Genomic DNA, 25,499 nt, shown 5'->3' with positions numbered 1-25,499 from the left:
GAATGCTCAAATCTTTACCCAGGACAGAAATGAAAGCTAACAAGAGGTAGATGGTGGGTCAAGAAGGTATTGTCTGGAGACACTAGAGCTGAGAGACCTTTAAATAGGAAAGATGGCTCAGACCCGACAGCTCTATGTAGATGATCATACATATCATAGAATACACATCCAAAATTGTGTGGGCTGAAGAACCCATTCTGTGACACTTTTCTGTATGTATTTACACACAAACCCATGTATAAACACACGACCTCTCCTTTGTTGTTGCTGTGAGCTGGAAGATGTCCTCAGAAGGACTAGCAGAACCACGAAGCATGACTGTGCTTAGAGTTGACAGCACTTTGAAAACCATTAATTTGAAACAGTAAGTTCATTTTACTCATGGTTTAGGAATCCTTTGTGGTGTGTTGCTAAACTGTAATTCAGAGGGGTTCCATGTCTGCCAGTACCATGGCCAAACAAGCTGTTGTTTGTCAGAATGATAGCACAATATGGCAATTACACATGTAATTTCAATTACAGGGGCTTACAAAGTATTTCACAAGTTGTGGAAACCTGGATCTTTAAGGTAATGTGTTTTTCTATTCTTTCATAAAGAGAGATGACTGTGCTTTAGTCAGTGAGCTCTGCATGATCAGCAGGAGCTGGGCCACTCCTGGTTAATCATTAATGACTTCTCTCGCAAGACGAGCCTTATTTATTGTTGGTAGCAACAGCATGTGGTTATGATAGTTATACTGCTAACTGGAACATTGAATTAGTTTTATTAACAGTGTATTATCCAAGGGTGATGACTCAGCCCTGGAAACAAAAACCCCCTAATTAACTGGCATAGGTGTTAAGACAAAATATTAGGCTGTGTTCATGTGGAAAGCTACATGGTTTGAAGCTGTCAGTATCTGCCTTTGTGACACAGTCTCAAAAGTGGTCAGCAGCTGGTGGCTTACTACAGGACTGGAATGGCTCAGTACCTTAAACACCTTGGAACCTTGCACTAATCCCATGTGAATGTTAGAACTGCAACCACATATTAGTAGTCTTGGAATCAGGTGACATTGCATGTTCACAGTGTTTGTAATCTGCAGTTTTCTTTATGGATGGAGATGGATATGTTGACACTGCATATGATGTATAATATACATGCATGGATAATCTTATTTATTTTAAAATTATTTTCCATCTCTGGTTAAAGGATCTAAATTTTGATCAGTCTCACTTTATCTTCACTTTAAATGAAACTCCTACTGACAGGAACAACAGAAATAATGTGTGTTATCCTGTGTAAATGAATATGTTGGTTAATTGGTAGATAATTGATTGGTGTTGATAAAATTATTACTATATTATCTTTATAATGTATATAATTATAATATAATGTATTACCTAATATTAACCTTATTATATATTATATAAATTAATATAATGTAACATTACAGTATTACTGTATATTACAGTTTGATATACTGATCTTTTGTACCAAATGAAGTGCATTGCTAAAAAAACACCTTTTTTTTCTTTGCGTCCTTTCCCAGTGATCTGGACCAACAGTACATCAACTATGTATTCAGGTAAAATGAATAAGTCTTTGTTACACCAGAGCTGGTTTTATGTGGTATATGTTTTCATTTTCAACCTTGGCTTGTTGGAGGAACTTATAGCTACTACTACTTAAATGCATTTATTTAGCAGGACATTCACTGAAAGAACAGTGCTAAGCCGAATGGCTTAGCAGCTGAATGTTTTTGGCTCCAGTTGTAGATGGACATGCCAATATACACCTGAGGAAGTAACAAAGTGTTAATTATGAATTTTTAAATCACCATGTGCACAAGTGATCTATCACTTCCAGAAATAATATTTACAGAGTAACTCCCTGGCAATACACCACTTCAGAAAATAAAACTTGAACAAAATTGCCAGAAGAAGAGGTAGTGATTACAAAAGTACTGTGTGCAAAGAACACAAGCAGTAACTGATTGTTCAGAGTGCCATTAGTGGGATTGAGTAATTCTGACTTTCAGTTGTTTTTCTGATTTGGAGATAGAAGAATGGCTTGTTATTTTGTAGCTAGTGAAAGCGTCTGAGTCACTGACCAGATTCCCCTGCTTTTCAAAATCGAGTCCTTTCTTCAAAGAGCCACAAACCAGGACATTCAATGTACATGGCTTCTGTTAGGTTTTTGTCAGGCTTTATTTCAAGTAAGGCATCTAGACTTAATTCAATTTTCTTCCATCCAAAATCACATCTAATATATGTTGGCCTCTTTTCTTGGGTTCATACCTAAGGTCATTTGGGAACACAAAGTATGAATGATAAATTCAAAGAAATTCCTTCTGAGGTCAGAAGGAGTGAAAGAGGGAGCAGAAGTTGGGCATAAGCATAAAAAGAGTGAAGTTGTGCTAGTCTATTTGATTAGATGGATATATGCTCTTGTCTGGCCACATGGAAGATCCTTGATAAAAGTACATCAGGGACACCCATGTATGACAGTTGCATTCCTTCAATTCCCATTTGTCTTGTGAGCATAGTCAATGTGATAACACTGTATCTCTTTCTGTCTTAGTTCAATCAAATCTCCTATTTCTGTAAATAAGTAATGCAGGCCTCTGCTTTTGCCTTTATGATTCACCAGGGCCCCATTAACGGACACTATCTGGATATCAGTTTGCTTGAAGTAGGCTCTTGTTTAAGTCAGTTGTTGTTTTCCATCTACTATGAAATGCAAAGCAAATCAATTTTACACAAAGAGGGTAGGTGTGTTTATTGAAACTTTGGAAGAATTAGTCATGGAACTTGCAAATATGCTGCCACATGCAGAAATAACCTATGAAGTGTGGAATGAGATGTAGCTACCTCTCTGTGTTAAAGGGAAATCATGAACCAAGCAGTAAAATCAATTGATTTTCATTTGGCAGCTGCCTGACTGTCTCTCAGTTGTCGTTTGAGTTGAAATTTGCTTCTAGGCCTGAACCTTTAAATTCAGATTTTGGCCAAAGGTCTTAATTTTTCAGCTTTGATTGAAAAGTCAGGGCTGAGCTGGTTCTCTGTTAGTTCATGATCTTGGCCCTTTGAAGTCTGTGAACTTGTGTCCAGCAGAGAGCAGGAGTCCCACATTACATGAAAAGTATGATAATTTATTTGGAAGCTTTTGAAAGGGAGAAACTTCTTGCTAAGGAACTGTGAGGTGCAGCAGTGTATGTGTTTAAAACTTTTCTTTTTACAGAAAAGAAACTAACAAATAATCCAACAATGGATTTATGCAAATTGGAAGATAGCTATTTTCAGCATCTGTTTAACAGCAAAAATTTGCTATCAAAGTTTCCAAAGTTTTTCCCCAAGAAGAGGCTTAAAGGTCAGCATAGCTCACAAGATGATGGTGTAAAGCAACTTGCTGGAAAGCAGGTGGCCTAAGGGAGGTGGCAAACTGGATGCTTATTTGTTTGGTTTGGGTCTGTGTATATCTATATGTCTATGTGTCTCTATGGGTATACATTTCTGTGTGTTAGAGAAGTTCACAATCCACAGCATTTGGATCTCATCTTGCCAAGGGAAATCAAGCAGTACCATGGACAATGGGATAAGTGACATCTGAATTCTTTTAGAGTTTTGTTTTTTCAAAATAGCGAATGATGTTTGAAAGGGTGTAAAGTTTGGCAGAAATTCTCTCCTCATCTGCAACCTCCATGGTGTGTCTCCTCCAGTGTCTGGGGCTGGAATCCTGTTGCAGGAAGCAGGGGCAGGCCTTGCCTCTGTGTGAGAACGCCTGCACATGTAGTTATCTTGGAGATCACTGCCACTTCCCAAATCTGGATGAAGCTGTTCAGCGTTTTTGAGAGCTGTGTGGAGCTGTGTGCACCCAGCACAAACTTGATTTCTGTAGAAAACAATCAAAACTACTTTAAAATATCACTGACTAAAGGAATGTTCTCTGGATGAGCACTAACTCCTCACAGGGAACTCTGGGTCAGAATTACTGATTATCTCTGTCAGAGGGTGCCCAGAAGTAAATTTTGTGATTTAAAAGGTGTTAAGGGATATGCTGATTCCTCTTCTCAGGCCTTATCAAGGACTGTTCTGGCCATGACAGGATTACAGTTCCACCTCCTGGACAGGACAGTTTAATGTGTACTGGAGGTCTTGTCTATATAAACATGATTGTATGATTCTATGATTTATGAAAGAACTTGCTAGTGTGGTATCAGTGCAACTTTCTCCTCCTAAAACTATTATCAATAGGTCTTTAAAGCTCCTTATTTCTAACCTAGATCAGACATGTAACTTTATGGCCACAGCCAGATAGTGTTTAGAATCATCCAGTCTTTTAGGTTGGAGAAGACCCTTAAGGTCATTGAGTGCATTAACCAAGCCCACCACTGAACCTTGTCCCTAAACCCCACATGTCTCTTAAATACCTCTAAGGATGGTGACTCAGACACTGCCCTAGGGCAACCTATTCCAATGCTTGATTCCAGAGCCTTTTAGTGAAGAAATTTTTCTTAACACATAGGAAAAATACATAGGATTATGTTCAAAGTGTTCATGTTATTATGTTCAAAGTATTTCTCAGTTCAGTATGAAAGCACAGTTGTACTCTACTGAGTATAGAGACTGCTTGCATGAAGCAGATTAAAAGATCTGCCACAAATTACTGGATGTTAGAATATACCAATATATTAGAGTAAAATATATATATATATATATATATATATATATATATATATATAAAAGAGAAGGCTCTGTTGGATGCTTCCAGAAGTCCAACTGAAATGAGCAGTCTCCTAGCATATGCTGTCCTTACACATCATGCACTATTTCTTGTTCTGAAATCTGGAACAGTTTGGAAGAAAAGAACACACAAAGTAAATGTATATTAATGGGAACTTTCCAGAATCAAACAGATCTGAAGAAATATTTGCTGATGTTGAAAGTCTGGCATTCTTCTCACTTCATCACTTCCAACATGATTATTCAATACTTTTGAAAATGGAGCCAGGCCAGGAACAAGTGTAGGAGGGAACCAGAGCTGTGCTATGCAGAGAAGGGAGGGGTAATGCTGCTTCTCAGTGCCCAGCCCCATCCAGTTCATCTCCCTCCCTTGTGTTTAAGCATCTGGGCAGTGAGGAAGAGAAGAGAGTCAATGTACTTCCAAGATCCTTCCTCTAATCCTCCAATCCTCTTGATCCCACCCCCTTTCTTCAGCTGCAATATTGTATTTCTCTGTACTCTGACTTCTGCATTAGTGTTCTACTTCCTAGTGGGTTTTTTTCTCATAATCTTACATATTCTTTTATTCCTGTCTGTTCCCTCACTTTTTATCAAAGGGGGAGCCAGATTTCTCCCCCTTAGCTGGTGAGGGGTATCATGAGAGGAAGAGTAGTAATGCCTGCTTGGCATGTTGAGGGAGACATAAATGTCTTAGAAGCAGGTTGTAGCTCCTCTTGGGCTTTCTCCTATGCTGAGGCTAAGAGATATTTTACTTCTTGTTAAGAACCTGCAAGAAAGTTTCAGTGCATCCCAATACCTGTCTCTGTCTGAAACTTGTTCATAAAGGCATGCCTAGATGACCTGGCAGCCATTGGTGAGGAGAAAACATACAGGAGAATTTCAAATTTTCAAATTTCAAATGGTGAATAAATGGCAAAGTTATGAGGTAAAGGCTCTACTCTATGCAGCAAAACTACATCTGCCTTCTGGAAGAGCTGCTAATCTGTCACTTTTGTGAATTAAAAATGCTGCAGTAGATTTTCCGCAATAGGGGAGAGCAGCTTTGCAGGCATAAATTGCTTTTCTTGCTGACAAACCCTTTTTTTTCCAGAAAGGAAACCACGAGTGACCCAACCCTCAGTATTTAGTACAGGGGAAAAAAAAAGAGGAGCAGAGAAATCTGGCACATGGAATTTGTTTTTGCTGCGGCCTCATATCCATCCAGGCTGTCCTGCTAGAAGCCTCTGAATCCCTAATCTGGTTTTACAGCATCATCGTGTCTTTTTCACAGATGCTTCATTCAGAGCAGGGGTACAGAGCAGCTGTAATGCCATCTAATCCATTTGCCTTAACCTGCCCTGCACTTCACAATGAAGGTTTTGTTTTCTCCTGTTGTTTTTTTTTGGACCAAAACCTGGGATGTCTGTTAGGGTTATCAATTCCTCTTGGTTGTAGAAGGAAGTTTCTCTCTGACTATTTCTCAATCTCAGTGGGTTTTTGTTTAAAATGTAGTAATTCAAAAAACAAGTGGAGAAACATGGTTTAGCCCTACTTCTCATCACTGTTGATACAGTTTCACTTTCCTTGTCAGTCTCCTATTTTTTCTGTTATTCAGTCAAAAGCAGTAGAACTTTGCTTCCTTTTCTCTCTTTACCAGGAAACCGAGGAACTGGGCCTGTTTATTGTGAATTACTCTTGGCATTCCTCTACAGGGAGAGCATCCATGTGTGGGGAGGAGGGGTAGGGCAAATTTCCTATTGTAAGTGATCTGCTTTGCCTTGTTTAATACCTCTGTGGCAATAACATCTTTTAAAAACATGTACAAATATTGAGAATGTGAACATACTGTACCAGCCTTTCAAAGTGTGAAGCCTAAAATACCTGCCTGTCTGTCCCTCATAAACCCCTTCCTCCTTCAGCCTATTGTGTTCCACAGCTGATTTCAGTGACAAGCTTCCCCCCAGGGCTTCCTTGGCCATGGGATTTCCATGCTCTTTGCAGTTCCTTTTGCTGCAGGTGATTCTGTGACTGATGCTGGGGTCCACCAAAGCTTGCCAAAGGCAGGTCACCAAGCATGGAAGCTTGGTCATGCAGAGAGCTGGAACCAGCTGTGAGTGGACAGGTTTGGAAACAGTAGCTGTGTTAACACTGGAAAAGGGAATTGGCCTGGAATGCTTGAGCATTCATAACATCAGTGAATGTCTTTTTACCTCTCTAAGTGCAGTGCTTGCTGCTTACCAAGAAGCAAACTCTTGAGATACTATTTTCTTCTTCTCCCACTTGTCTTTAGAGTTTGTCATGGATGTATGGTGTTGGTAACTGGAAGAAGTTGTAGCTCTACAGACGTGCATGGTTATCCCATCTCACAGCACCTCAGAATGTTTTGGTAGCCCTCTAGCCTTAGAAGCAATTTGGAGTGAAAAAAAATAATGAAGAGAAATTTAGGAGAAGAATCAGTAACACTAAAACAGGCTCTGTACAGCCTATACTGCAAATTCAAAAGGGTGAGGTCTTTGTAAGACCTCAGAAAACCTAAGTGATAATACTTCAGATAGACAGCTGGTCACAGCTGGTTTTCTTCTTCACTTGTATCTGGAAAGTGTGAATAATTCGGGCTGGTACTTGGTTTTATTTTCATGTGTTTTTAAACTTATCTACATGCAATATTCAGCATAATATGGAGCAACAACCAAACATTGCAACTTTGGTGGTTTAAAAATAGGACAGCAGGAAAAACTTTTTTGCTGGGAGGGTAGAATGGCCCTGGGAAAGTTTCCCAGAGAGGTATGGAATCTCTATGCTGGTAGGTTTTTGAGACATGCCTTTTTAAGACAGAACCAGAGGGCATCATCAAATATTTGTGATATTCCTGCTTTAGGTCAGAAATTTTACTAGGTGACCCCAGACATTCCTTTCCAATGAACTTGTGTTTTCTTTTAATTGGTATTTGTGTCTCAGTTATTCTGCTTAATTGGAATAAGTTTCACCATGGATAAACAAACACAAAGCTGTCAATTTATAGTCTTCAGTCCATGTCATATATTCTGATTCCAATTTTTTATTTTTTTTTTAGTGTAGTGCTGTTGGCCTCTGCATCCCATCCAGCAGGTAAAGTGAACTGAGTCTTCCTTTCTTAAGTTTTCATGTTGCTTTTGCTTTCTGTGCATGTTTTTAGCTACCAAACCCTTAGGAATTTAGCCCTGTATATGACCAATAATATATTATCATGTAGGAAGAGGAGAGAAGGGTATATAACTTGCATGATATTTCCCAGTACCATTTTTAGCTGTCCCATGCAAACAAGCAGTATGGGACTGACAAAAAGAACAGTTTTTGAGGTGCTGCATGGAAAAGAACAAGGATTCCCTAAGCCAACATGTCCTCTTCAGAGCATATAGAACTGAGTTTCCTTTTCTGCATTGTCCCCAGTACTATGCAGAGTTTTATTTTGTTGCCTTCATAACAAGGACCCCATTGCTTGGGCCCTTAGCAGGATTTGAAGCAGCAGCACATCAGGTGGTAAAAACTGAGAAATTTTATGATGGCCAGTATTCCTACCTTCTGGTGTGTTCATAATTAGGAGGGTAAAGACGATCATCTGTTGCTTACATTTGTTCAGCCAGAAAAACAAAGAAGGAAGCATTTAAAGAAACATAAATTCTCCCTTTTTCCTGGTGGTGCAGATTGTGTATATAGGAAACCCTCACCAGGATAGACATACATGTTAAATGAAACAGTCCTGCATTTCAAAAAGTGAAAGATGGACCTTCATGCAAATCTGTAGAGCCTGAAGGCCAGAGAGCTCCTGGAATTGCCACCAAGAGCACCCAAGCCCAGGTTCCTGGAAATGCAAGTACTCAAGAGCTCTACTTAGACCTAGGAGAACTCTTTAAACCCCTCAACATGCTCTGTGTTACAGAGTTCAAATGCCAGAGGGGGAAGCAGCCACCATATGTCTGCATTTCCTGTTGTTTCAGTAGGAGCTATCACATGCTGCACAATAAAAGAAGTGGATATGATACATGTCTGTCCACTGGCAACTTTTGATTAAACAGGACCTTCTGAATACTGGAAAAGAATAAATACTCTTAAGTATCCCTTTTCCCTTTTTCAACCAAAGGCAAGAACTGGCTAGAAGCAAGGTCAGAGAGAAATCATTAAACACGCCAGAAATGTGGAAAGAATCATAAATGAAAAGCCAGCCAGCTGTAAAGGCTCAAAGGAATGTTAAACTACTAATGTTCATGTAATTGCTGTTGCATTGCTTGTAACAGTGGGTAATATTTTTCCCACCTATTGAGTGTATTGCTTTGTCCCTCAGGTGATCTCTTCAGTGCCTTGGATTTTCCATTCCTGTACTTCTACAGGTTTCATAGCAGCTGCTGTGCCAGGTAACCTCTCTATATAACAGGTCATGTAAATGTTTTCAAAATAAGAGCTTCAATTGACTTCCAGCCTATACTCTCAGTTAAAAACTTTGTCGCATGTAAAGCCTTACTTATGCTAGTTTCTGCTGCCGTATGCCAGTAGAATTGCAAAGAATAAATCTTTGCATGTCTATGGATATGCATTTGATGGCCTGAGATTCAAATGTGCTGAAAGTATGTGTATCCTTGAGTGAGTACATTCTGATCGGGAGAGTGCGCAGTCACAAATAAAATAATGTTTACCCAATGTAGCAAAGCTTTGATACATAGCATCTCTCAAATGCTTCTGAAGTCAGATTAACCCAAACTTGCTGTTTGCAGCAATTACTAAGTATTAGTCTATAGCAGTAAATGTGTGTACTTAGATTTATTCGCCTGTACCTCTTGTGATTTGACAGAATGCTGTTTTGGGTAAAAAGGAAAAGCTTTAACAAGCATTCCATTATTTTCAGTAGCAAAAGTTCACTGCATATTGGCGTAATTCTCACAGGACAACATAAATATGTTTCCCATAGATCTTAATTTTAAAAAAAATTCCTATCTTTCTCCCCCAGTCAAATTAAAGTATTTTTTAAGAGGGGGAAAAAGATATTTTCATTCTAACTAATGCCAAAAATATTTTTGAAAGGCATTTTCTGACATGTATCTGGATTTTCTGTTGAAAGGGTATATTGAGAATGACTGTTCAATAATTTCCAATGTATATAGGTTTTTGTTACGTTTTTCCAAGTGTGGTCTATTCATACTACAAGTAACTCACAATTAGGTTTCTGTGGGCAGGTGAAATCTATATTTCTTGAAGGTGAGGTCTAACTGCAGGCTTGTCTTGGTTTGGAAAGACAGGAGTCTGCTAAGGAAGGCAGGAGTCTCCCCTGAAATGGAGAATATAAACCCTCCCCACCCCTCCAAATTGCTATAAATTTTAAATTAAGGGGCTCTCAGGCAAAAAATATGGGAGCAGGAAATCCCAGTTCTTTAACAGGGAAGAAAAATAAAAGGATAAAATAAACAGTGCAGTACACTAGAACAACACTGACAGTCAGAACTCAACCTGACATCCTGTTGGTCAGGGTGTTGGTTGCAGTCCAATTGGAAATGTGGCTGCAGTCCTCCTGAAGTGTCAGGTGTGGTTCTGCTGGAGCAGGGGGTCCTGGAGAAAAGGATGTATTCTTCCTCCAAAGATCCAGTGGAAGAAGAGGAAGCTGCTGTTCCGCTGGGGAATCCAGTGGAGAAGCCGTGCTGGTGTTTCAAAACCTCCGGATTATATCTGGGTAGGAATGCTTGGCTCCTCCCTCTGGGCGGAGCATCTCACAATGGGATGTTACAGTTCTTATCAGCCATGCAGTGACATTCAATAGCTTGTTATCAGCAGATGTCCCCTCCAGAGGGAGGAGTGATTGTGTTCACTCAGAGAGAGAGATAAGGAAAATTGCCCACTTGACAAAAGACAACTGCCCTACAGATGGTAATAGAATACTACTTGCCTTGCAATCTGGAACAAGGCTCTAATGGATATCAGTCTAGCCCAGATATTCTTCTCATTCACCTAATTTACCTCTGTGGTAGCTTCCCACTTCTGTTTCCATTGGCCCACCTTCAGTACATGTGTAGTAGATAGCACACACTACAGGAAGGGGAAGAGAATGGTTAGATGGAGAAACAAACATCTCAGTTGCTCTCCTACATTTTATAATCAAGTGTCTTTGTAGATATGTGGGATTTGGAGGAAAACCTATGCAATGTAAGGTAAGGGCAATTCATGCAGCTAATTCTACTGCCTCTGAAAAATGTCTGAAGCATCAGCAGTAAGGTGGAAAGTGCTCAATTTATTTAATGAAATAAATTGCTGTTAATTGTGGCATCAATAGTTTAGGTATTATAATTTGCTGTTTCACGTTTTATCTCTTGAGTTGCACTAAATATCTTCAAATCTTCGTAACTGAAAGCCCTTCACAACAGGGCAGAAGATCTGAAATAAGCTCTTAAAAGTATGGGCAATGTTGGTTCATTGAACTCATTCATTTCTCAGAGTGGAATGCTCTACTGCTCAGTACTCCATCCTCAGCAACAAGTTGCTGAGTTTAGGCCTATCTTTTTTCATCAAAGCAGCATCTGCTACCTTGGCTTCAGACTTCACACACATCCCAAAAGATCTTGTGTTATGGCTCAATGCAGAAATTCCCAATGCCTTCTACTCCTGGGAAGTTATCTTACTCTGCTCTTTGGTGCCTGTATGAACATGCAGCTGAGCTGGAACTTGGCCACTTGTGTTGCACAGGGAACAGCACTCCGTGGTGTACTGGAGCCCAGCACAGAACTTCTGACCTGAGGAGCCACCATTTTCCACCCTTCCTGCTGCTGTAGAGAGGGGACCAACTGTATGGCACCTCTATCCAGAACAGCATACCCTGTGTGAATACCAAGGCACCTTTTACTTCACCACCTGTGTGCTGTGTTAATCCTATCTCCTTTCCCATGCAGCTGCCCACAGCACTTTGTAATCTCTTATGCCTTTGTGCCTTACATGTTTTGAAGTCCCTTTCTGTTCCCTGCTTGCTGGTTTACACTGTTTCACCGGTTGACAATCAGTGGATTGTGCATATGTCACAAGTGAAATAAAATCCACAGCCAAACCTCATGAACTCCATAAAGTCTGTTGAGATGTGGAAAAAAATTTCCTTAAGAGTAGTCTTGGCTGCAGGAGTGCTGTGAACTGCTGTCCTATAAGACTTGAGATCAAAATTCTCTTAATTGTCAGCAGGAAACTTTGGAGTATCCTGTTCCCAGCACTACTGAGCCATCTATTTGTTTTACAGTAGAGATGTATTTGACTTCCTAATTGGAATTTTGGCTTCATGAAGTTTAAACAGCTTAAAAGCTTCAGGCAGAAACTTTCCAGTGGTTATTTTTTCAGTTCAAGGCTCTGTGGAGGTTGAAGCGAGTTAGTTGCCAAATACATGTGGTTCCTACTGAAATTAGCATTGCTGTTATTCAGAGCCATTTCAATGCCTGAAGTTAATATTTCACCTCATGTTTTCAATAATCTCTACTTTTCTGATTATGTAAGTGCATTAGACACCAGCCATAAGAGTGTCAGACTTACTTTATTCAGATTCTAGTCACTGACTGAACAAAACACTAGGTGTACTGGACATATTGTAAGCTTCTTGTCCACCAGCTTTCATTCTCCAAATGGGATTATCACTGCAGTTCTTCATTAGGAAAACCAAGATGTCTGTAAGAGGTTGTTTAGTTGAAGTTAAGAGATTTTATTAACAAGCTTTCTCCATTCTTTGCAGTGGACTGCTGGGATTCTTTCTGATGTTGCACACAGTGAAGCTAAAAAGCAGCACAACCTCGGGGCAATATGCAGCCTGGAGTTTCCTTGCAAAGGTAAGAGAAAGATCCTCACAGGAACACAGTGGATCTGTGCGTCTCCCAGGAGAACTGAGGAAATTCTGCATCTCTCTAGTTTCTCTTGCTATTCCTCCTTGATGCTTCCTTGGTCCTGTTTGTGTAACCCGCGTGTAGAGCTGTGGCAACAAATGTCAGGTGTGTAATATCCCAGGATCATTATCTGAGATGAAATACGGTGTGTAGACTGAGCCTAATGGAACTGAGATGATTATTGCAGCTAAGGATTTAGACTGTGGCATCCCAGTAATACAAGCCTACACTTTCCAAAGCATTTTGGAGAATACTTCTATGAGTGTGTGCACCAGTCATTTTGCACACAGCTGGCTGTGTGTCTTTCCTGAGCCAAGAGTTACAGCTAACTCCCTAAGTTCAACACCAGAACTCTCACTGTTTTTGTTGCAGAAGAGAGCTGAGGATGTCATTTTCCTTGACATTACCAGGGCTTTTGATGTTATGTTCCACAATAGTATTATATATAAAAATTAAAGTACTACAGTCTGGATGGGCAGATAACTAGTTGGATAAAAAAATGGTTGGAGGATCAGGTTCAGAAGGTAGAGGTTAGTGATTCCTACTGTAACTGGAGTGTTGTGACAAGTGGAATGGCACAGGGATCTGTCCTGGGTCCTTTTCTATGTAACATCTTTATTGAAGAATGAGAACTTAGAATGTGCACTCACATTTTCAGGGGACACCAAACTGGGAGGACCTGTCAATAACACTGGAGGATAGGGTTGCCTTACAGAGGGATCTGGACAGTCTGGAGGAATGAGCCAATAGAAATCTTAGAAAATTCATCAATGGCGAATGTGAAGCCCTGCACATGGAAGGAAGAGTTGGTGGCAATAATAGAGCCTAAAGATTGTACAGTTGGGAAGCAACTCTGTGGAAAAGGACCTGGGATTTTGGTAGACAGCAAGCAGGACATGATGCAGCAGTGTGCCCTGGCAGCTAAAAAACTTCAAAGTATGCTAGGCTGTTCTTAGGATAGACAGTAAATTCGTGGAAATGATCATGACCTTCTCCTCAGCACTTGTTAGTCAGCATCTGGAATAGGGAGTCCTGTTTCCTCAGTACGGGGAAGATATTGATAAACTGGAATAAGTTTGGCAGAGGGTTGCCAGGAAAGTCAGGGGATTGGATCACTTACATTTTGGGGAGTGGCTGCTGTATCAGGCTTGTTCAGCCTGGAAGAAGGACATCTTTGGGAGCACCTAAGAAATAGCAGCCATCCAGTAGCTATGGAGAAATCATCCAGAAGACAGATTCAGGCTATTCACAGTGCTGTGTAGGGTTGTGTTAAGTAAACAGAGAGGTTCGGATTAGGTATGAGGGAAAATTTTTTCACCCCAAAGACAAGTCAGGCAAGGGCAGAGATTGCCCAGGAAGTCTGTGCTGTTTCCGACTTTGAAGGTTTACAAGACCCAAATGGATAAAGCCCTAAGCAACCCAGTCTGACCTCCTGAGATCCATTCCTTCTGGAATTATCCTGTGATCTGGGGTCTGGCTGTACTTGATTTAAGCTATTAACAACTCGGTTTGTAAATTATTGGTGGTGAATGCAGTCAAAAGAGCTTGTCAGATTCCTTTTTCCTGCTTAGATTTTACTTAGTTTGGTCACTTTCATCTAGGTCGTCTGAAAACCACAACCTTATGATGTGGTTTGTGATCTCACCTTTCCTACTACAATGAATGAAGCTGTTACATTATCACCACCCCCCAAACCCTAGATTTGCATAATATACTTCTTTAGAAACTGTAATCAAATTAGTCTATTTTTTGTGGGGATAACAAGAGTGGACTGATATGACTTGGTTTGTGCTTTGTAAGCTTTTCCCTACTGTACAAGTCACACAGTGTTTCTTACTAGTTTGAATTTCTTCTAAACATTCTGAGTGTGCAGATTTTAGTACCTTAGCTTTCTTATTACTGCTTCGTAGCAAAGTCAACTGATCTAAAAATTGCTCTTGAGTCTTTTGTTGTTGTTGTTGTGGCTTTTTGTTTTGTTTTAGTTTGGTTTTTTTGTTTTTGTTTTTGTTTAACATTCTGGGCTGGAGATTGGGATAGCTGGCTCTGCTAGTAGGTGTTGTAAATGAGGGTAAACGGTTTTACATGTGGTATTTATGACCTACTGGAAAAAATGCACAAAAATCTGTTGTGAAATATATTTTAAGCAGATTTGGGTCCATCCCAGATGAAGTGGATCAGAGCCATAAAGTCTGGATTGGATCAAAGTTTTCCCAGAGTTCAAGGGTTTCTGGATTTGTGGGGGTTTGGCCGTCTCTAGACATAAATGATATGAAGTTTGTTCTAGCCACTGTTGTCAATGAAATGATGTTCCTTCATAGCAACTTAAAGCTTGTCCCTGTGTCACTGGAAGAATTTAATCTCTTCTTTAGCCTTTAAAGTTCATGCTTTTTAATGTACATTGTTAATTTATCTTGCTTAGAAGGTTTTTGTAACAGAGCAATTGGTCCTTTTCCTGCTGTAGCTTCTAACCCAATGGTCAAATTATATGTCTTATCTTGAATTTGAAGAGGGCAATAATAATGAATACATGAGATCTTGTCTGTAGCACTAATAATTGTATCAACACTAGCAGTTTCCCTAAGTCGTCCACAAGTGTTTTGAAGCTTGCTATGTGATTTATTTTAGGGTTCTACCATACCCATCGAAGGACGCATGAGGAGCATGGGGGACCTGCTGCTCCCATGCAGTGCTGAAATGCAGTTGGTTTGGGGTTAATAGTCAGTGAATCCTTGAAAAGTTTGGCAGAACCATACATCAGTTTTAGAACAGGGATCAAAGCAGAGACAGACACAGACAGGCAGAAAGCAACAGCTGAACTGGAGCTTACCTTAAGGGTAGGGAGTGATCTACTGGCTCCCAAAAAACTCTCCCAAGGAGCCTTGTATCTACAAGGAACTATAAATGTATGTACTGCGTAGTTAAGATTTGAGGTCCATCTGTCTGATCATGAATACTACTTCCTGCAGGTGTTTGAAAATGGTTTAACTATGTACTGATCCAGCTCAGCATTGCCCAGGTATGAGGGCTCTGTCAGTCACATCTTAAATCATCGTAAGTGCAGAAAAGCAGCATTTAACTAGCACTGTAAAAATCTGTTTAAGTGTAAGTGTCTGGCTCCCTTAAAAAAAAAAAAAAAAACCAAACCAGAAAAGGAAGGAAGTTAATGTGGATAAAGAATAAAGATAGAAAGTATTTGTATCTGGACTTGCAGAATGGGATCCAGTGGAAAAGAAAAAAAAACACCTCTGGTCACAACAACAGCTTTGTGTTCCCACATGAGCATTTTTCTTGGATTGAGTAGTGCCCTAGATCATCCTTCTAATCTCTCAGACTGACTGGAGTTTTCACCAGCAGTTGGAAAGGAGCAGCGTTTGAGGCCAGAATATGTTTATCTTGCAAATGAGCCAAGAAAGGAGAATGCTGTAGTCCTCAGACAGCAGCACAGGCCTCCAGGGAGGTGCAGGGAATCGGAAAATCTGTTTTCCATTTGGATGCTTTGTACCTATGTGACTGATGAGCTGGGGCTGATATCGTTGTCACAGCTTCATTTCCGATAAATTAACCATGGGATCTGATCGGCTCTGCTTTGCACGTCCAAGGACACATTCTTTGTGAAGCCCACATATTTGGCCTCCCTCCCTCTAATTTTTCATTCACTTAAAAACTGGAACTGGGTTGTAACTTGTTGTTATGATCTTTACTTTGGCTGTGGCAACTTAATCAATGCATGAGGTTTTTAAATTCTTTCCTGTAGTGATTTCTGACAGCTCTCATGTTAGGGCATTGCTTTGCACAGAGACAGATGAAGCACAGGTTTCATCTGTGTATAAAGTCCTGTGTGATAACTATAGTGACAAATGCTCTCTGCACTTTTTCTGTGAAAGCAAAATATGTGTCAGTCATACCTGTATAAATTCCTGAGAAATGCAAAAAAACCTCAGTGATCTGTATTAAAAAAAAAAAAAACTTTTAAGTCCAAAAATACAAAATGCTTTGTCATAGCCTTGCACAGATTTAATCCCCAGAAGAGCAAGGATTTGAAGCTGTACTGAGATTTCTTGTTTTAATTTGAAAGCTGTGCTAGTATCCTGGGTCATGTACTGGAAAGAAAAAACTGGAGATGTTCATGTATACAGACAGAAGCATCTGGTGAGGATGCTAATGAGCTCTAACAGTGCTGTCAGTAAGTTTGTTTTGATTAAGGTTGCCAATCTATATCTGGTGATGAAGCCTGTTAGGGTCTCTAAAAGCTAAGCAGCAGAAATAATTTAAATCATTAACAGAATGGAAAAATTCAGCAAGATACTGGTTACTTATGAATTTGTATTCCCATATCATGTTTAGTGATTTCCTAAAAAACTTGTAGTAGGGAATTCAGCTTGTTTCCAGTAAGAACCTATTGAAGCATCTTGTTATAAACAGGAAGAACAAATGGGAAGCTCAGTGGATTTTGAATTCTCTTTTTCTTCCTCCATCACCTGAAGAAAGGAAATTCAATAACTGAAATTAAGTTGTATTGAGGTTTACTGATTTTCCTATGCATGGGTTGGAAGGAAATATAGAATAATCGGATCAGAGTATGCAACTATTTTCTATATAAACATCCCAGGCACTATTATGTAATCTATAATTTATCTGAACAGTGTTGGAGGCTCCCTAGTACATAAAAGCATCCTCTGACAGCTGCTTTGGTTCCTTGTTTGTTAACTCTAGTTGTGTATGCCCCAGGTCATCCTGTGTTTAATGCTGGCTGCCAGACATTGCGAAAGCAGCTTTGCAGGAGTGTCTGAAAGCATCTCTTATCTCTGGGTTCTGTGTACCAACTGTACTTGTACCCCAGCAGGTTTAGTCTTCCCCCCAAATGTATAATGGCTGTTCAGAATCCCTCCTGCTATTCAGAATGACTCCTGTAGTCTTGGATTTTATATTTTGTGTCTGTGTTTTTACTTCTTTGCTCCCCATGGTGTCTTGAAGAGAATGGATAGACTAGATCCTTCTTCATGTCAGTGCAAAAATAATTTATGATATCCATCTTAATGGTTGGAAAAGTACCAGTGTTTTTATTAAAGCACAAATTCTCTTTTTTCTACTTCCCATAAAATGGAGAGCCACAGCTGCAGGCCTTCTGAGGCTTCTAGCCTTCTTGTGCTCACTGCACCTCTCTTCGCATATAGCATTTCACATGAGAATTTTATCTGCTGTATCTAGGGGCAAACCAACCAAGAGAAATAAAATCAATTCATGCTTTTCCCCATTGTTGCAATCTTAAAGCCGCTGCCAAAACATTTGCTTCAATTTGTATACATCTTAATTCCTTTCTCACTGCTGCTTAGCATGCAAGTGCTAGAAAATATTCTGCTGGGGGCTATTTACTTGCAGGAAATTGATAAAAGAGTCCTGCCATGAGTACCTTTTGTAGTAAATTTCTCTCCCTTGCTCTTCTCTGCCTTAATGGAACAGGATTCTGGAATTTAAAAACCTGTTTAAAAATTTTATATGAATATCATAACTAGAACAAGAATGTGTTTGGTTTTCTGGCACTTGCCCACTTGGTTATATTGTAGACTGAAGTAGTGTATTCTTTGCATGCTGCTGGCTCAGGAAAAAGTGACAGTGAGATTCTTGGCTGAAAATCCCATTTCTTTCTTGGCTTGGACCTCGTAAAGCTTTAGGCAAAAATGTCATAAACTCCCGTGGAAGTTCCATAAACAGAGTGCGTTTTCACGCAGCAAAAGATCCTGCACTTTGTGCAAGACTGTCTCAAGATCTCTGCTCACCCAACCTGGGAAAACTGTGCAGCTGCAAGCCAAAACCCTGTGAGAGAGGGAGAATTGTGTCCTAGACCCATCTGGAGTCTACTGGTAGGAGCTCTTTGTGGCAAGAATGTGAGTAGAAGTGCATCTGTAATCTGAGAGAGGAAGGTTCTGTGACACTGAAGTTTTCAAGGATTCCAAGAAGGGGTTCATAAAAGTAGAACTGAACTTGTTCCATCTGCACACCTTGTGCACTGTCACGCATGTGGATGTGCACACATACATGGATAAAGAGAATAAAAAATTGTAAAAATCTTTATTGCTTTCTGATTGGTCCTCACTGTATGAAATATGTACATTTATTCTTGCTACTTATAGTTGAGTCCTGTGAGTCACCATGGGGACTATGCAAATACCTTGGAAAAGAAGATGTGTTTCGCAGCTGAGCTTCAAGCCGAGAATGCCATCAGTGTGAACTTCACTGCATTGTTAGGGTCTCTAAAAAGACTAGTTGCTGAAACCTTAAAAATACCGGTTTTAGGGTAGTTTCCATGGAGACAGCTTCATAGTTACATTGTAGCAGCCAACACTAATTACAGCACATAATTGCTGGGGAGAAGTCAGTCTCCATAACAACTTCATTGCGTGCTGCATGGCCACTAAGCAAAGTGACACAGGCTCCCTGGGGCACTGTTGCAATTTAAGGAAGCTGTCTTGTCAGAACAGCTGAGACTTGTTGGAGATTTTGAATTGCCAGGTAATGGAAAATTTTAATATTGTGAGGGTGGTGTAAATGGCTGCAATTGTGTATCCACTGAAAAAGCCAGCTACACAGCTTTTTGGGCATGACATGATCACACAAACTTATATGTTGTGACTCAGGGGTGGTATCACAGAACAATTTTTCAGCTGTGCTTAATATAATAAATCCAGTCTCAGCAGGCATTAACTTTGAGCCCTAAGAGATGCTCTGAAATAATTTGTTTCCTTTTATCTATTATGATATCAATTTGAAGTCTATGTTTGGTACTGGCATGTTCTTTAATGTAAAGCTAAAGGCAGAACAGTGAGCTAGGAGTATGTCTTTGGAAGATACTTTTTCATTCCTAGCCTTGACAAACCATCTCTATATGCTTGACAGTACAAAAAACAACAGTTCAAAAGGAAATTTTTCTGAATCTAACAGAATTTTGAATTGCAGAGAATGCAAGTTTATTTGTTCTTCTGCATAATAGATTGCTAGTCTCCCATGTTTTTATTTAGTCTCCTGGAGCTACTAGCATATGGAGAGCTGAGGCTGGGAGATGAATCATTATTGTGACAAAGAGAAATCAAAAGAATGAGAACTGTTTGGAAGTCATTTCCGTTGCTAATGCACTGATGTAAATTCCAAAATTACATGGGAGAGCTGTGTACTCTGTAACATACTAATGTAGAAGGCTCCAAAGCTAGCTAAGGCTGGGCTTCCAAAACCAAGAGAGATATAGCCACATTCTTCTGCTTTGCAAGTTCTCTGCTCTTCTCATAATGTTCCCTGTTGATTTTTAAATACCTTAGTGGGTGAAATGTCTCCAGGCTGTCTCACAGATCTTGAGCCTTGACCTCTATGGTAGGCACTGAGTGTCACACTTAGGTGGCTTCCTTCAGAAACTTCGGAGATGTTGCTCTCTGAAACAGGTCTCTGTCTTCCTCCCCATCTCATAACTCTTTGCCAAACCTCAAGTGCATTCATTTCTCAGTCCAACTCCATACACCTGTTTAAGGATTAGATTTTGACTTTCAACAAAAGTCAGAAAACAGCCATAGAGCTCTAGGGAAGGCAGATTAAATGGATTATGTTCTGTTCCTGAAATATGTGCTACTCAGGGAAGTCACATAGGCTTCAGACAATCTCAGGAGGTGGCAATGGGCTGTTCTTGACTTGTACACAGGTCTTATAGCAGGGAGAGGAAGAGGGCAGAGTTCAGTTTTCTCTCTCTGCATGTTGCTGTGCATGGTTGTTCAAAGGGGCCAGAAGGGAATGGATCTGTCTTGCAGAGGCTTCCCTGACTCTTTTTGGAGGAAATGTTTGGAGTATAGTCAGCTATAGTCAGTTCTGTCACTGTCTTCCCGTGCATGGGATGCACAGAGACTGCTGAGTATGTAACCTTGTGACATTGCTCATAAAAGGCATTGCTCAGAATTGATCAGCTAAATAAATGCTTTTTTAAAAATATTTTTCAAGTATCACATTTTTTAAGGGTTCTGATGGAATATTTTGACCTTTTGTAGCATTTAATGGTTAGAAAGCCGTGGAAAGGCTGTCATTTTTAAATGGAAAAATAAAACCTTAAAGAAAATCAATTCTTCCTTGCAGTCCTTAGCATAACAACAGTAATAATAGCATGTCACTTTCTTTCCATTACATCATTACTAAAGCAGTATAAACACACCAAAGAATGGCAATGCAGAGACTGTGCCTCTGTTTTTCTTGTTGGGTAGTATGGAAAGGGGTCAGTAGGGAGATTTAGCTATCTTCTCTGGGAATTGTTTGTTTATGAATTAGGTTTTCCCAAAGGAGTGTGTGATGGGAAATACAATAGGAAATGGACTTTATACATGCATAGAAATACCAAAACTGTAAGTGTCATCTGGGAGAGAGGCTGATGGAAACTTTCTATTTTTGCTAACAGATTTTTTAAAAAAAACCTTGATTACGCATTCCAAAGTTTCCTATGCTATTTTGATACTGCTGATATCCTCCACAGAGTTCTGAATTAGTCATGACAGAAAAATGTTTTACATCTGATATTGTTGACAAGGAACATAGGCACTTCAGGTGTCTTTATAGATTTTAACAATGGAAAATTGCATTGCATTTCTCTTCACCAAAATATTCCCCTTAAGCTGGGCATCCTCTTTAGTTCCCACAGCCCCCTTGAACTTCTTCAGTGGCATTTGGGCTTCCCATACACAAGAAAAGCAGCACGTACAAGGTTTGTTCTCTTGTAGCAGTGACACTGGGGGCAAGGAAGGGTTTGAAGATGCAGTCGAGAAATGCACAGATCTTGAACTGACAACAGCCTCAGTCTGTAATGTTCAGCATAAGACCTTTGGGCAATCTGACATGGAAAGAGCAATCTCTGAGAATGTGTGCAGCATCCCACTCAACACCCTGCTCTATGGTAAAGGGCTCCAGATATGACCAGTCTTGAGCTAGTCCCCATCTGGATCTTTGGGCCAGTTATGGCAGTGACTTCAGAGTGCACAACTGGGTGGGTATTCACCTGCCTGAGGCCTATATGGAAAAGTTTGCTAATGGATTCCCAGGTTGCTCAGGGGGCATTTACTGCTCTCAGGCTTCTGGTCTGTTTTGTGAAGGTTTTATCTAGTGCACACACTGTCTCCTGGAACCAGCTTTTTCTTTTCTCCTGGATGCCAGTTGACTCACCACTGACCTGTTGCTGTGGAGGTCATGGTTCACCTGTTTGGAAGTGCATACTCTCCCTCAAGGCAGTTATACAGTTATAGATCACCTTTCCTGATCGATGCCCACTCATGGGCATCCAGCACTTGGGAAGAAGATAGGCACAGACAGATGCTGAGCTCATTCCTTCCCAGGAGTCACCTCCTTTCTTGCCAGATATACATAGCAAATTGACAGTTTGGCTGTTAAATTCACCACTTAAAACTGACAATGAAAATCATGGTTGTTTCATCTGAATTAGCTTCATGATCTCATGAGATGAAGAATAACTTGGAATGCCAGAAGGCTAGCTCTTGCTGAGCTTAACATAAAGTGAAGTATATTTCATTGTGGTATTTTGCAGCAGCAGAAGGTTAATACAGCTGACTGCTGCTCAAAACTGAAAATCAATACTTCTCAAAAAAGATAGAAAAAGCAATCATTTTACACAGTGTACCATATTATTGATCAGTAAAATTCAGTGTCTGAAAGCAAAGATAATACTGAGACTGAGTAAAAGTAAAGAGAGGTGTATATTTTTTACAGGCTTGGATCTGCTTAAAATGTTTCAAGGGACTGAGTAATTTCAGCAACAGTAGACATTATATGGAAGTTTTTCTTGGAGAGAAAGGGAAAGATTAATAACCCTCATGCCATGAGATGTAAGTTTTGTATCAGCTAAGGTCAAGATACAAATACCTCATTTTCTCTGATGCCAGTCTTGCTGCATTATGTGAGAATCCTAAATTCTCCCAAATCCTCTGCCATCATCCAATACTTGATTAAATCTTATCTTAGTCCAGTCCAGTTTTTGTCTGGGGTCCTAGCAGGTAGAACTTTACAGTTGTGGTTGTTGTTGCTGTTGAAAAGCTTATTCTATTGCCAAATATTTAATTAATAAAATATTAACAGGATGATGAATCACATTGTCCTGTCAGCTTCTGAACTAAGAAGTTTCAGGGGAGAGACTAAATGTCAGGAGCCATTTAAGGCCTTGAAATATACAGGAAAAGTACAGTTAAACATTATAATGCATGAAGGATCTACAGGAAACAGGGAGTGTTGGGTGTTAAATTTGGTGAAATAGCAAAAATGGGCAAAATGCTTTTCAGCAAATTCAAAGAAAATCAAATTTATTTGGTATAAAGAAACCTTCTTGTGCCCCCCATTAAATGACTTTTGTTGTCCTTACTTGGCAAAGCTTCAGCTGTATGGATTGTGCCTCTTGTTTGCAGAACTGACCTGAACAGATGCTGTTGGTCTGGAGCATGTGCATACACCTGTTTGGATCATGATTGATCGTGTTTCCAGATCAGCAAAGCACACTTAGGAACAGCAATTACAAGAATTGTGCAGGCTGTTCCCTTTGTGTCCTCAGGACTGGCACTCTGAAAGTAATAACAGTATCTGGATTACAGATGGGCACATTTAAGAGAAATATTTAAAATATGAGCAGAAGTACTGTTAAAATTGGGTTCTGTACTGTAGCCACTTTATAGGCTGAAGATTGGTGTCAGTGCTCAAGCTCTTAGTCTTAGAAGGGAAAATGGATGTTTTGGCCATTATCTCCAATTGTAGAGGGCAAATAATTCTTCTTGTGGCTTTGTCTTTGATCAGAAATTCTGATCTTTATGTCTGAATGAAGGTAGTGTGGAGTGGCCATTTGATGTTCAGAAGGAATCACTACAATCACAACCATCATTTTCAACCCAGTGTAGTATTTTCCAAGGAGCAAAGAGTTTTGATTTTCTTTAAATGTCTCACTCTTTTTTGAGGAAAGCAGAATAAGTTATAATGTGCTTGTAATAATTCTGTCCTATCTCATCAGTCATGTATGTTTATATTTTTCTGCAGTGTGTACATATATAGTACACATTTATATGTAAATGCATATATAGATACATGTTTATACATTGATAGATGTAGGTCTTGCTGAAAAGGAAATTCCTCTTTGATCATTGTAAACGTGACCATGATATCCTGTTTCTCATAAGAGGAGAATTTTCTTACATTGATTCTATTAATCACACTCCGTAATCCACATATCCTCCTTTCCTCACTGTACTTTACCAGTCTAAGATGTTTCTGCAACATAAAATAATCATCATAACTTTGTGGTGGCTGTTGTAAAGTTTAAAAAAGAAAGTGACACTGGAGAGACAAGAAAATTAAGGCCAGGATTCAAAATGGCCATCTAGGAGCTATATTTAAAGTCTTGGTATGGCTGAGAGCAGCAAGACAGGTGGCATATACCTCAAAGAGGTGAAGGCAGAGGATTCTCTAGAAGTGATTCAAAGGCAAGAAATGAAACCTTAATGGTTCATTTCCTCCTGCAGCCAAACTGCTGATGAGATACATACAGCAAGCACAATAGCTTGGTCACTTTTGTCTTATAAGGAATTAAACAAGGACGAAGTTAGACAGCAGTTCAGCATCTCCTTTGATGTTCACATGATGCTCAGGGCTAAAAACTAGTTACTCTAGCATATTAATCTGAAAGGTTTGTACATTGATCATGTATTGATCTGGTAAAACAGGATGCTCAGTGACTTTAAGGAAGCTTTAAGGATGCAGCCACCTGTTGGTCTCACCTTGCACTTGTAGGATCAGCATCATGGTTGTATTGGTCATCAAATCCTGGAAAAAAAAAGAACTTACAGAAAACAGCACTGAAAAAAATCTTTATAAATGTGATAGAAAGTAGAGGATACATACCTAATTCTTTAAATACTGGAACTGCATAGAGGTACTCAGCCACAGAAATGCAGAGGATTATCTTCTCTCTAAGCACATACTAGGGCTAATTAGGAAATCTATTTTCTCATAGCACTCAAAAAGCTAATATATAGAAATATTCATCTGCAGTACAGAGATTATTAGTTTAGGTATTTGTAATGTAATAAAGAGAAACCACCCTAAAATATCTGATGATTTTTTCTAGAGGCATGCATTTGTCCTGCTTTTCTTTTGAAAATATTTCCAAGGGCAAGTTGCTGATTGTGTGTCATTTGATCTACCCTCTCCCTCTGCTTTTAGTATGTTCTATATTTTAAACATAACATGTAGGTGATTTTAAGCTTTGTCAGAATCTATTCTTATGAAAAACAGATAGACTCATTTAGAGAACTAAGTTTTATCATTAGGCATTTCACTGCTAAGGCATGTTGAAACTCTGCCTGCTGTTGAGTCACAATACATGGAATTAATTGTGTTCGTAACCCCTGGATATTACCATCATTGCTTTTATAATGCTAAAAAAAAAAAAAACCATAGAAAGAAAAAAGATAAAATATAAGGAAAAGGCAGAAGAGAGTGACCAAAACCTCCTTTTAGAAAATAGATGCTTTAGAGAAGGAGATGAGTGCAGGTATTTGGGCAAATATGAAATAAATGTTCTCAAAGAAATTTACAGCAGCTGAAAAAACTTCTTTGTGGCTGGATCAAAGCTGTGTGGATCATGAGGTACTGACTGTCACTGTTGCCATGGTGCCACTGTTGCCATGGTGCCAGCATCACCAGGTTATCCTTTAAGGAGCAGCTTGTATTTCAGAAGGGTTAAAGGGTTTTCTTCCTTCAGAAGAGTGGAGCAGAGCATTGCTCCTCCTATGAGCAATGTGCACCTAAGTATGCTGTAATGAATGAACTCCTTGCATTGTCTGCTGATTTCATAGGCTGACAGTCTCCAGTTAAGTCTGTCAGGGGATGAAATCCCTCAGGGCATGT

At 39.6% G+C, this 25,499-nt stretch overlaps 1 protein-coding gene across 2 annotated transcripts in view; it reads left to right on the top strand.

The window, feature by feature from the left end:
• Positions 1–25,499, top strand: part of TMEM241 (transmembrane protein 241) — a 55,620-nt gene that overhangs the window by 18,607 nt on the left and 11,514 nt on the right. For both annotated transcript variants that reach the window (XM_030235304.2, XM_030235298.2), the window contains exons 9-13: positions 523–568; positions 1,533–1,568; positions 7,778–7,812; positions 9,026–9,095; positions 12,431–12,524. In XM_030235304.2, the coding sequence (XP_030091164.1) occupies positions 523–568; positions 1,533–1,568; positions 7,778–7,812; positions 9,026–9,095; positions 12,431–12,524 (281 nt within the window). The remainder of the gene's footprint in view (positions 1–522; positions 569–1,532; positions 1,569–7,777; positions 7,813–9,025; positions 9,096–12,430; positions 12,525–25,499) is intronic.

This window comes from Serinus canaria, chromosome 2, assembly GCF_022539315.1.
Source record: "Serinus canaria isolate serCan28SL12 chromosome 2, serCan2020, whole genome shotgun sequence".
In the NCBI taxonomy this organism is placed as follows: domain Eukaryota; kingdom Metazoa; phylum Chordata; class Aves; order Passeriformes; family Fringillidae; genus Serinus; species Serinus canaria.
Note: the sequence above shows the minus strand (reverse complement) of the source record. Positions and strands in the feature narration are given on the sequence as shown.